The 12,150-nt window shown below is 44.7% G+C and overlaps 1 protein-coding gene across 2 annotated transcripts; it reads left to right on the top strand.

Annotated features, from left to right (window-relative positions):
* Positions 1 to 282: 282 nt before the first annotated feature.
* ube4a (ubiquitination factor E4A (UFD2 homolog, yeast)) lies at positions 283 to 11,884 on the top strand. 2 transcript variants are annotated; one of them, XM_068317972.1, is made up of 20 exons: positions 283 to 385; positions 2,348 to 2,527; positions 2,612 to 2,788; positions 4,156 to 4,268; positions 5,800 to 5,952; positions 6,078 to 6,237; positions 6,357 to 6,559; positions 6,736 to 6,927; positions 7,041 to 7,374; positions 7,493 to 7,619; positions 7,751 to 8,058; positions 8,754 to 8,886; positions 8,981 to 9,171; positions 9,365 to 9,465; positions 9,565 to 9,678; positions 9,827 to 10,001; positions 10,074 to 10,254; positions 10,363 to 10,510; positions 10,796 to 10,953; positions 11,028 to 11,884. In XM_068317972.1, the coding sequence occupies exons 2-20, from the start codon at positions 2,398 to 2,400 to the stop codon at positions 11,161 to 11,163; spliced, it is 3,234 nt and encodes a 1,077-aa protein (XP_068174073.1). In that variant the 5' UTR covers positions 283 to 385; positions 2,348 to 2,397; the 3' UTR covers positions 11,164 to 11,884. The 2 variants fall into 2 exon arrangements, with proteins under 2 accessions (XP_068174073.1, XP_068174074.1); XM_068317973.1 differs by having other exon boundaries at positions 295 to 385; positions 2,291 to 2,527.
* The last annotated feature ends 266 nt before the right edge of the window (positions 11,885 to 12,150 follow it).

Here is a 12,150-nt window from a genome sequence, read left to right as displayed (position 1 = left end):
TTGTTTACCTACCTCATTCAATTTAAAACTAAAAAAAATATAGCTTCAAAATAATTCCCATGTGTTCCACTGTATTGCCTTACTGTAACTTAATTTAATTTAACACACTGTTATAATACACTTCTGATCTATTTTATCAACAATAATTCATACAAAACATTTTTATTCAAAACGTTTTCATTTAAAAACATTTTTCAATTATAATATTTGATCCTGGAATTTTTCAGGAGCACAAATTAATTTAATCTTTGTGAAGTTATTGATCGAACCAGACCGTCTTCCGTCGCGTCTCGATGACGTCACCAGTATCAGGCTACAGAGGAACTGCTCCTGGCTCCGTAGAAGCAATTCTTTAAATCTAAAAACGCTTCTTCTCGTCAAACAGGTAGGACAGTTTTATCTCTTGTGTTTTTACGTTACTTAGAGCCGAACCGAACCGACTCCAGCGGACCGCTCCGGTCATCGACGGTTAAAAGAGTCTGAGGGAGTTCACGGCTCGGCGAGCTCGCCGCTAAGCTAGCAGGCTAGCTAGCAGGCTAGCTAGCAGGCTAGCTAGCAGGCTAGCTAGCAGGCTAGCTAGCAGGCTAGCTAGCAGGCTAGTTAGCCCTGATGCGGTTGTGTCACGGCTACTAGCTAAACCTGCTAGCTACCTGTAGCTAAACCTGCCAGCTACCTGTAGCTAAACCTGCTAGGTACCTGTAGCTAACTAGCGTCAGGCAGGTGGGTTACGTGACTGCTGGTTTAGCCCCTCTGAAATCATGCGTGCACCGGGCGGTGACTGCTACGTGCTGCCCCGCTGTCGGTTTGTCACAACAAGCACCAAACGGTACTGAAAATCATCCCAAAAAAATAAATTAAATGTTAAAACAATGTGCCATCATCCATAGACTTAGTGTTCCAGCTGAGGCCCAGAGTGTTTCAAACCACGTTTGCGTGTTTTGTCACATGAAAATTCTGCTCTGGTATGGCAATAAATAAGTAGAGAAGAGCCAGAAGTTCGGAGGTGCTGCTCTGTTGAGGGACGGGTCATGTTGGTGGGAAACGGATGAGGTTGGTTTGGGACAGAGAGGATAGCAAAAGGACAAGGATGCTGAGGATGGAGCTACCAGGCAAGGGGGGGAGAGGAAGACCAGGGGTATTTTTAGAAAGGTTGTGTGTTCTGATAATATCAAATTGGAGAAAAAGTTCTATTGAGCACTGATACAACGCTGTGTGTTTCTGGATAAGTCACACGTCTATGAGGGAAAGGTGGAAGGATGTGTGGAGATCAGCCTGCCCAAAGTGAAGCATGGCGGTGATTTAGTGATGGTGGTTGTTAACTGTGGTGTGTGGATCAGTTCCATCAAGCTTGTCATAACACCATATCTGTTGGATTGAGCTATTTATACTGTTTTGTGTAATTTTATTCTGACTAATAGCTAATAAATTTAAGATAGTTTTCAAGGAAACCTGAAATGTAATGGGGCCTGAATAAATTTGGTCTACATCGTGTGTTCACTCTTCCACCTTGTTGAGTTGTAAGCAGTTGCAGTTGCTTTGTTGTTTCACATTTCTAGAATGTCACGTGAACAAGTTTTTAATGTGATGGCAAAGAGAAAGAACGTTGTTGAAGGAATCTCTTAACAGTGAAGTTGTGTCAGGGTTTTACCGTTAACCCAAAGTGAAGATTGTATGTTGAGACTCGGGAAGAAATGGGATTGGAAAATAGCCGACACTTCATGTCAGCAGAGAGGAACAGCAGCCTGTTGCTCTATCCTCATGGCTGCATGGATGATAAATCCTCTAAACTGGCCGCGAATGGCTGCATGAAGACTGATGGCTAATTCCATATGATATGATAGACTGATCCAGTTCATTTGAATGAAGTCATAGAAAAAGAGACATATCAAGCTATGAACAAGGCAGTCAGAGACTGCAACATCCTGCGACACCCCTGAATTCAACATTTTACCCTGACCTACACATTTTTGTGCCTCTGGCTTCCTGAAAATGTTGCTTTTTGTTTAGTGATTATATCTCATCAGGTTTCTGAGATGTGTACTTAAAAAGGTACAAAAGTGGAAAATTTGACCTAGAACTAGTTTTTCAACGTCAAGGTTGTGACCTCATTTTCATCCTCTTGCCTCCCTGAATATAAAGCCTTTTGTTTCATCTTACTATCTCATCCGGTTCCTGAGATATTTGCAAAAAAATATACAAAAGTTGACATTTGACCTTGACCTAGTTTTTTCAAGGTCAAAGTCATAATCTCATTTTCATCCCCTTTGTTTCCTCTTTCTTATCTGCAAAGGTTGTGAAGATATTTGGTGGACTAACACACACACTGATTGTCTGGATGTGTCTGCAGGGACCTGAGGACTGCGATCGTGGATGGACTGAGTGTTGAGCCTCAGTGAGATGACTGACCAGGGCAACAACAACCAGGGCATCTCTTGCAACCCCTTTGCTGCCCTTTTCAGCTCCGTGGCCGATGCCAAACAGTTTGCATCAGGCCAGACGACACAGCAGCTCTCTGCTGAACAACCATGTGAGTCCTGGTGTTCAAGCTGCTGCAACAAGAAGCACATGTGGATCATTCACAGTGTAACCAAATGATTATCTTGTGTCACAGTGGAGGACTCGGGGGAGAGCCAATCAGAGTCGGAGAACTCGGTGTCCGACAGCGTGGATGAGAATGACGACTCGGTGGCAGAGATCAGCCGCTCCTTTCGCTCCCGGCAGGAGCTGTGTGAACAGCTCAATGTCAACCACATGATCCAGAGAATATTTCTCATCACTCTGGACAACAGTAAGTAAAAATGAGGCAGAGGACGGGCGAGGGGACCGTCTGCTCTGTTAACTCTTCATCAAGCAGGGATTCTCTAACATCTGCCAGCAAAAAAAAGTTTGGGATTGAATTTCTCAATGCTGCTAAACGTATACAATTTAAAAAAAACTGGGTTTTATAGTGTCGCCTGTCTGACCCAATCACATTTCTTTCTTGGCCCTATCATTAACACTTTGTCTCTCAGTTTCTCATAGCAGATATTATGTGGAAGTGTTGTCAGGGAAATTCTTCCTGCTAAATGAGAGTTGCTAGTTCTCCGAAGAATTTTAAGTTACGGACACTGTGTGATCAGTCATACCGGTATGAAGAGCAGAGCACTTTGACAGTGATACTCTCACAACTGGTACAGTATTTGATTCCCACAACTTTAATGGAATCATTTCTCGCGGTGTCCAGAAATAGACAAACCGAAACTCACTTAGGAGAGAGAGAAGAAGCACTAAAAAAGTTTTTAAAAAATCTACAGAGTGATGCTGCTAAATATGCAATATAACATATTTAGCAGCATCCTACTGAAGCCTCATCAGCAGGAACCAATGGTGTCCAGCAACTGTCACTGGAGTTCTGGTGTCACACAATGTTCTCAAAGGTAGTGAAAGAGAGTGAAATGAAAGTATTAAGATAGACGTCTAAAATTTGTGTTGGCAATCTACACAAAAGTCACAAAGTGAGATCTAAAGAAGCCATGTGTCATTTAGCATCATTGCAGGTGCAGATCATTGTACAGTGTGCTGTTGAGGGTTCTCTGGTGGGCAGATGTTGACCCGGATGCTGTCAGCCAGACTGCACGAGCTAGAACAAAGTTCTGGGTGATGTCGGTCTTTAGTGATCCTGATGGCCTTCCTACCCTTCCGGGTGTAGAGGTCCCCCATGGAGACCAGTATCAAACCATGACAGCCAGCTGCTACCACGACAACCAGGTGGTGACGCGGCCAGTCAGGATCCTTTCTCTGGGGCACCTGGAGAAGCTGCAGACCATCCTTGTTGAGTTTAAATTAGATTTAGAATCGTCCCTAGACTAAAATACTTTTTTCCAGCCTGGCTTAGCTGGTACAAGATGGGCCCTTTGAGTCAAGAAGCTAAATTTAAATTCCAGTCATTTAAAAGTTGTATTTTCATTTGGGCTGCATTTGTTTCTTCTTCAATTTACAGTCAATATGGTGAAATTAGGTGGAGATCAAATACTTTTTTATAGCAGTGTAAAAAGAAGCGCTTCCCCCCCAGATGGATTCCACCGCGTTGCACCAGAGTGTCTCCAGCAGCTGACAGTGGGAATCAACCACGGCTGGAGACAAGCCCCCCAGTGATTGTTGTTCTTACTCCTGTAGGTGACCCCAGTCTAAGAGGAGGAAATGGGATCCCTCCCCGCTGTGTTTACCTAGAAGAGATGGCCGCAGATCTTGATGGACAGGACTGGTTGGACATGGACAACATAGAGCAGGTCAGATCTCAACATGAGTTTGTTCTTCCTACGGTTTGTGGTGTTTCTTGCCTCTCAAAAAAAGCACAAAAGTTTTGGTACAATTTGTGAATGAGTGGCAGCACATAGATGTGGGTGAAGTTCATCACTCCCAGGAAAGGCAATCAATTAATCAATCAACCTTTATTTAGCGCTTAATCACATCAGACATTTCAAAGCGCTTTAACAGACAGAGACCCAACAGGACCCTCCAGAGCATAAGGATGAGGAAAAACTTCTCATTGAGGAAGAAACTCCAGACAGGACCCAGACTTTGGAGGGCGGCCATCCACTTTGACCAGTTGGGTTCATTTTAGGCTTTTTCAAAGAGAAGGGTTTTGAGTCTGCTCTTAAATACGTTAAGGGTGTCTGCCCCCCGGACCAATGGCGGGAGATCGTTCCGGAGTAGAGGGGGCAGATAGCTTAAAGCTTCTGCCTCCTGTTCTACTCTTAAATACCTGATGAATCACCAGAAATCCTGCATCCTTAGATCGAAGAGCCCTGGGAGGGTGATACACTGAGCCTTACGATGAACAGCGTTATATGTGATCATGAGGATTTTGAATTTTATTCTAGATTTAATCGGTAGCCAATGTAAGGACGCCATGACACGAGAAATGTGCTCTCTCCCCCCAGTTCGAGTCAGTATGCAGGCAGCTGCATTCTGAGCTAGTTGTAGAGTTCTAATAGAGGAGCTTGAACATCCTGATAATAAAGAATTTCAGTAATCTAATCTAGAAGTGACAAAGGCATGAATGATTTTTTTCTGCGTCTTTAAAGAATAAGATATTTCTAATTTTAGCAATGTTTCGTAAATGAAAGAAGGCTGTCTGAGACACAGACTTAATAAGAGTCAACGGACAGATCTTGATCAAAAATCACTCCCAAGTTCCTGACTTCATTGGTAGAGGATAAAGCAATGGTATCCAAGTGAATTACAGTATTAGAGTTATCATCTCTATGATTCTGAAACCCAATAATAATAATTTGTTTTGTTACTGTTCAGCATTAAGAAGTTGTGAAGCATCCAAGACTTAATATTCCTGAGGCAAGTCTCTAATTCAGTTAATTGGTCAGATTTGTTTGTTTTAATTGACAAATATAATTGAGTATCGTCTGCATAACAGTGAAAATTAATGTTGTTTTCCTATAATATTTCCCAATGGTTACATATATGGATTAAACAGTGTTCACCCCAGAACAGATCCTTGAGGTACTCCATAAGGAAAGAGTTTCTTGATCTGAGAATTTATTAACATGAACAAACTGAAATCGGTCAGATAGATATATAACCTAAACCAGGTTAAAGCTGAGTTTTTCATTAACTAATTGACAGAAGGTCAAACAGAACGAAACAGGGTGTGTGACACATGGAGCTTTCTTGATTATTTGCGTGAACTTGTGTGTGTGTGTGCGTGTGCGTGTGTGTGTGTGTGTGTGTGTGTGTGTGTGTGTGTGTGTGTGTGTGTGTGTGTGTGCGTGTGTGTGTGTGATGTCTCACTCTGTCCTCCAGGCTCTGTTCAGCCGCCTGCTGCTCCTTGAACCTGGAAACCACATCATCTACATGACGTCCTGCAGCGCCGTCAACCTGTCTGCTGACCGGGACTGTGGAGAGAAACGCGCCGTCCCTTACCTTTTCGCTTGTTACCAGAGGGCCAAAGAAGAGGTGCAAGTCTTCCCATCTGGATTAAATCATAGCACTTCTAGCTCTATTAGTATTATATTTGCTAACTGGAACACTGTAACCGTCCATGCTCTTTTATAAGTCAGAGACTTGATTGTGTGCAACAGGTAACAAAGGTACCCGAGAAGTTATTGTCATTTGCTGTTCGCTGTAAGAACCTGACGGTCTCCAACACACGGACGGTCCTGCTCACCCCAGAGATTTACGTCACCCAGAATATCTATGAACAGCTTCTGGACCTTCTGCTGGAAGGCTTCAGCGGAGCACGTACGTTCAGGATTGGCCACTTCAGAAATGACTGATAGCTTTGGTTTATGTGTATTTTTCCTTCTCCTTATGCTGGTAAAGCTTTCCCTTGAGCGTTCCCTTCTCTGTTTGTGTTTCAGAGCTGGAGGAGGTGGTGGAGTTTGTGGAGGAGGTCATTGCTGGTATACTCTCTGACCAGGAGGTGCGTACCTTCAAGGAGGTGATGGTACCGGTGTTCGATATCTTCCAGGGACGTGTTAAAGACCTGGACCTGTGCCAGCCTGTCCTCTACTTCTACCTCGATGTTCTGCTCTACTTTAGCCACCATAAAGACATCGCCAAGGTATTGTTTGGTATCCATTTTCTTCAAGTTTGGTGCCCATTATTGATCAAGTGGTGTACAATAATATTTACTAGACAAATTCCATTTCACCGTCCAACCTACACCGTGCAAGTTTCTTTTAGTGCCTCTGTTTTGTTCAAATCTCCTGACGCATTTCTTTTTGGTGGTTTTCGTAGGTATTGGTGGAACACATACAGCCCAAAGATCCAACTAATGGTTTACAATACCAGAAGAGCCTTTTGGGAGCAGTGCTAAGCATCTCCTGCTTGTTGAAAACCCCAGGTGTAGTGGAAGGACATGGCTACTTCCTGAACCCCTCCCGCTCCAGTGCCCAAGAGACAAAGGTCCAAGAGGCCAACGTCCACCAGGTAACTACATATTCTTTAGATTGATGCTGCTTTTTGTTGACTTGTTTAAAGATGACACTTATTTAGCCGTCAGTGTCTCACTGCTGGTGTTACCGACTCCTTATGTGTTACAGTTCATGGGCCAGTTTCACGAAAAGTTGCATCAGATCTTGAAAAACTTACTCCAACGATCAGGCGAGACACGCCACTTGCTGCTGTCGTGGTTGGGCAACTGCCTGCAGGCTAACGCCGGCCGCGCCAAGATATGGGCCAATCAAATGCCGGAGATCTTCTTCCAGATGTATGCCTCGGATGCGCTCTTCGTAAACCTCGGCGCAGCGCTTCTGAAACTGTGTCAGCCCTTCTGCAGGCCGTCCTCGACCAAACTGCTCACCTTCAACCCGACCTACTGCGCCCTCAAGGAGCTGAGCGACGAGGAGAGGCGGAATCGCAGTGTGCATGCAGCAGGTTGGGACGTGTTCACACCCATCAATAACTCTTCCCTTTAAAGATATGGAAGTTATCAGTATATATTGAATATATATTGATTTTCACAAGGAACGTAACGGCCGTTTGTTTAATACAGGTCTGGACAAGGAAACCTGCCTGATCCCTGTACCGCCACAGCAGTCGGTGGAGTCTCCACAGTCCTACAGCCTCCTGACTGAAAACCTCATCCTCACACAGCTCACCCTGCATCTGGGCTTCCACAGGTACAGACCTGGAATCAGACATCTGCAAGTCCTATCAGGACATCACTGAAACGCAGTGTGTTTATCACGTGAACTCCATGTCAGAAGTCAGCCGTGTTTTCTTCTCCTGCGTGTGCGTTGTGCGTTGGCAGACTTCATGAGCAGATGGTGAAGATGAACCAGTCTCTGCACCGACTCCAGGTGACGTGGCAGGAGGCTCAGCGCTCAGGCAGCCCGATGTCGGAGCAGCTCCTGGAGCAGTTTGAGCGTCTGATGATCGTGTACCTGTCCACCAAAGCTGCCAGCACGCAGCCCGTCATGCTGCAATGCTGCCTTAACCTCCAGGCTTCCATCGCTGCTCTGCTGGTGCAGCTCGGGGTGGGAAACCAGGGGCCGGAACATGTAGCGCTCACTTTTCCCCTGCCCTCTGTACAAAATACTATGCTGTGCTATGTACCAGGTAGGTCAAAATTCTGGAGATGGATAATAAAAACTTTGAAAATAATCAGAGGTCAAGGAAGCAGTAGGTCAGGGAAAAAAGAACAACCGTTCTCTCTGATGAAGCTGAACGAAACATCACACAAGAGATAAACACCTTCACTCCATCCTGAAGATGTCCTTAGCTCACAGCCTGACCCCTGAATGACCCCTGACCCCGAACATTGATGAACTTGTACGAAAGATGAGACACCATCAAATATCAGGCTCAGCCTCAGTAACGTGTTTTCAGTTTTAAGTTCAGTTAAATTTTTACATTTGTTTCTACAACACGTGACGTCTCTGAAGGAAGTATTGTTTTGTCTGTGTGCCGTAGATTTTAGTATTTATATTTTTCAGTTGAATGGACTCGGGGAAAATTGCAGATAAGAGCCACGAAAAAGAATACTACTGATTCGAGTTATTTATTTATTTTTTTCACAATTTGAAAGCATTGATCGGTGGGGTTACAGAGCAGCACAATAATGCATTTATCTTTTTGACTTTGACACCTCTGCTCCAGAACAACTAGTTGACTAAACTCACCTTTGATTGGGTTTAGAGTTCTGAAGATATAGCATCACCTGTTGAATTGACTCAAGTTGTGCTCGTTTGGTCACGTGTACTACAATTATTTATGCTTGAAATTCATTCTTACATGCATTATTTGTTTTCCAGAGTTCTTTGCGGAGAATTTGGGAGATTTCTTCATCTTCCTGCGTCGGTTCGCGGATGACGTTTTGGAGACATCGACAGAAAGTTTGGAGCAGATTCTTAATTTCATCACTGTCTTCATGGGTGATGTAGAAAGGTACAGTTGGGGTCAGTTAAAGGGGAGGTTTTGTAAGGCCTGATGGGGTGTGAATGATGCGGGTCGTGTCTGCCTCCTTTCCTTACTGCAACAGGATGAAGAACCCTCATTTAAGGGCCAAGCTGGCAGAGGTGCTGGAGGCGGTGATGCCCCACATGGTGCCGATGGCTCCTGGCGCGGTGCAGCCGGTGGTGTTCCAGCGAGAGAGAGTCTTCTGCTCCTACAGACACGCGCCTCAGCTGGCTGAGGCCCTCATCACCGTGTTTGTGGACATTGAATTCACAGGTGAAGCTTTTTTTTATTCCTCAAAGGTTCTGACTTAAAACTGCACTGAAAATTTATTTTTACTCAAAACATGGAAAAGGAACCTCATGATGTTACATAACACAATTAGAAATTTAAAAAAAAAAAGGTGGAACTAAAATCTGAGATTGGAACAACATGTTTGGCTTTATTTAGTTTTTCTGTTTGGTTTTAGGTGACCCCCATCAATTTGAGCAGAAGTTTAACTACAGAAGGCCGATGTATCCCATCCTCAAGTACATGTGGGCTAAAGAGAACTACAGAGAGAGCATCAAGGTAGCAGCAAAACAAAGAGCTTTATTATAGGTCTTTGCCCCGAGGACGTTTCATAATCAGATTACATGTTTTTAATTTTCCATCCCGTCTCTCCGTCAGCATTTGGCGCACTATGCATCAGAAAATCTGGAGGCCATGAACCCACCTCTGTTCCTCAGGTTCCTCAACCTACTGATGAACGACGCCATCTTCCTCCTGGATGAGGCTATTCAGGTAAATTTGATGTCAAGAACTGTCCGTGGTTGTAGGTTGTAATGGTTGTAACTGAGATGATCATCCTCACTGCGAATAAAGCAAATGTTAACGACTTGAGCTCGGCTCACTGAGTGGGTGTGGATGTGGTTCTCTGCTTGTGCTGCAGTACTTGAGTAAAATCAAGGTCCTGCAGCTGGAGCGCGATCGAGGGGAGTGGGACGGCCTGACCCCCGATGCCCGGAGAGAGAAGGAGTCCAACCTGCAGATGTTCGGACAGCTGGGACGTTTCCACAACATCATGTCTAACGAAACCATCGGAACGCTGGCCTTCCTCACCTCAGGTCAGGAGAAGAGATTTGATGTGTTCATTTCAAGTGTGTCGCCATCTGTCTAAGGATTGTGGTCATAAGCAGAGATCAGGGGGATCTTCGTGCACCCCTTCTTGGCTGAGAGGATCATCTCCATGCTCAACTACTTCCTGCAGCACCTGGTTGGTCCTAAGATGGGTGCTCTTAAGGTGAAGGACTTCAGCGAGTTTGACTTCAAGCCCCAGCAGCTGGTTTCTGACATCTGCACCATCTACCTGAATCTGGGGTATGAATGTTCCTCTAATGGTCAAACAAGACGTTAAAGAAGCTGAACCGGATTCCTTTAGCCGTCTGTTTCTTTGGGTGTTAAAGAAAACGATTCTTTCTTTGGCAGCGATGAGGAGAATTTCTGCGCCACAGTCCCGAAGGACGGCCGATCGTACTCTCCTACACTCTTCTCCCAAACAGTCAGGGTCCTGAAGAAGATCAACAAGCCCGGGGACATGATCGTGGCCTTCGGACTCCTTGCTGATAAAATAAAGGTAGAGTTTGACAGTCCTGAAACACAGACTTGTTCTTTGAGTCTTTGTGGTCAGGGGAGGCAGGTGAGGACGGCCTCACCAGCTGGTGGTCCCAGGGATTTGTACGTGTAGACTTTAAACATAACCCACTCACTGTTGATAATTAAATGGTGAATAAGCTGAACTGCAGGTTCACGTGTTTTGTAAATGTGATTCTGATGAAGTCAGTGCCCCCCCCCCATCCGTGAACATCAACGGCCGTCACTGGCTCTGACTCCTGCCGGACTAACGTTTCTCCCGTCTCAGTCTCACGCAGACAGACAGCAGCAGGAGGAGGAGACTTACGCTGATGCCCCCGACGAGTTCTTAGACCCCATCATGTCCACGCTGATGCTGGATCCCGTTCTTCTCCCGTCCTCCAACGTCACAGTCGACCGCTCGACCATAGCGAGGCACCTCCTCAGGTCGGTTACAGAAACGACACAATGCTCTCTCCACGTGTGATCCAGCGTGTGACGTCTCTGTCGTGTCCTTGCAGCGACCAAACGGACCCGTTCAACCGTAGTCCTCTCACCATGGACCAGATCAAACCCAATGAAGAACTCAAACAGCAGATCTTACAGTGGTTGGAGAGACATAAGCAGGGGGGGCTGGAGCTGGGGCCCAGTGGCTAGCAGTGGCCCCTCCCTGCTCCTCAGCTTCGTGGCTACTCACTGGAACTCCTCCGGTCCAACTACCATCTTGTCACGCTGCATTTACGTTCAGCAGACCACGTCTGTCCAGGCTCCCATCATGCCCTGCTTCACCTCTCCCTGAGTACTCTCTACTGAATTACTCATCACTTCCATCCCAGCGGACCTGCAGCAGGAGCTCCTGACCGACCAGGAAGGACAGGGATGGGGTGTTTTTTTTAATTCGACCGGAGTTCACCTTTACGATGAACACATTATGCACTGCCTTTTAAACATCATGGACATGATTTGTCTTCAGCATGTTTGGTTAAATGTTATGCAGAATTGTAAATAAAACTAACAGATGTACTGTATCAGTAAAACCGAATCTAATTTTATGCTACTTTTATTTTGGTGGAAAATATACAAAGATTTCATGGGTGATGTTCATTGCATTAAGACACATTGGTATTCCAACATGTCCAGTTAAGGTTCAAGCATTAAATGGTTCCTTTTGATCTCAGAAGAAAGGATTTGATTTGTTTCAGTCCCTGTATGAAGTGTACAGGTACCTACAGAAACATGTAAATAAAGTACTGTATATATACAGAGCAAGGATGTGTGTGTGTGTGTGTGTGTGTTACAATGGAAATTATAATGCTGTGACTGCTCTGAGGGGATCTAAAAATGCAAACAAATGTGTGGGATTAAAGTGTGAAATCACTGCAAATGTGTTTTTTTCTCAATATTTGTAAATTGAAAATTCAGATTTTTGAAATCTTTCAGAAGTGCAGGAGTAACTGAATTTATTACTTATTCAAGTTATAAAAATTACGGTTACATAGAAAAATGTTTCTCTGTTCTAACATTAATCCTTTTAATTTGTCAGGTTATTAAACCCACAGAACTCCATCAATCGAGGATCTGGTGTTCAAAAAAAGCATCGCTTTATAGTAAAAGTTAATAGTTTGTTACTTTTCTACCAACTTT

This window comes from Antennarius striatus, chromosome 6, assembly GCF_040054535.1.
Source record: "Antennarius striatus isolate MH-2024 chromosome 6, ASM4005453v1, whole genome shotgun sequence".
NCBI classification, from domain to species: Eukaryota; Metazoa; Chordata; class Actinopteri; order Lophiiformes; family Antennariidae; genus Antennarius; species Antennarius striatus.
This window is presented reverse-complemented; position numbering and strand designations above follow the sequence as displayed.

What these genes read in the sequence shown, in the direction of transcription:
- ube4a (XM_068317972.1), top strand. Translation starts at nt 2,398, where the DNA reads ATGACTGACCAGGGCAACAACAACCAGGGCATCTCTTGCAACCCCTTT. An exon ending in TCCTGGATGAGGCTATTCAG is followed by an intron (nt 9,679 to 9,826) that starts GTAAATTTGATG and finishes CTTGTGCTGCAG; the next exon opens with TACTTGAGTAAAATCAAGGT. An exon ending in TCCTTGCTGATAAAATAAAG is followed by an intron (nt 10,511 to 10,795) that starts GTAGAGTTTGAC and finishes CTCCCGTCTCAG; the next exon opens with TCTCACGCAGACAGACAGCA.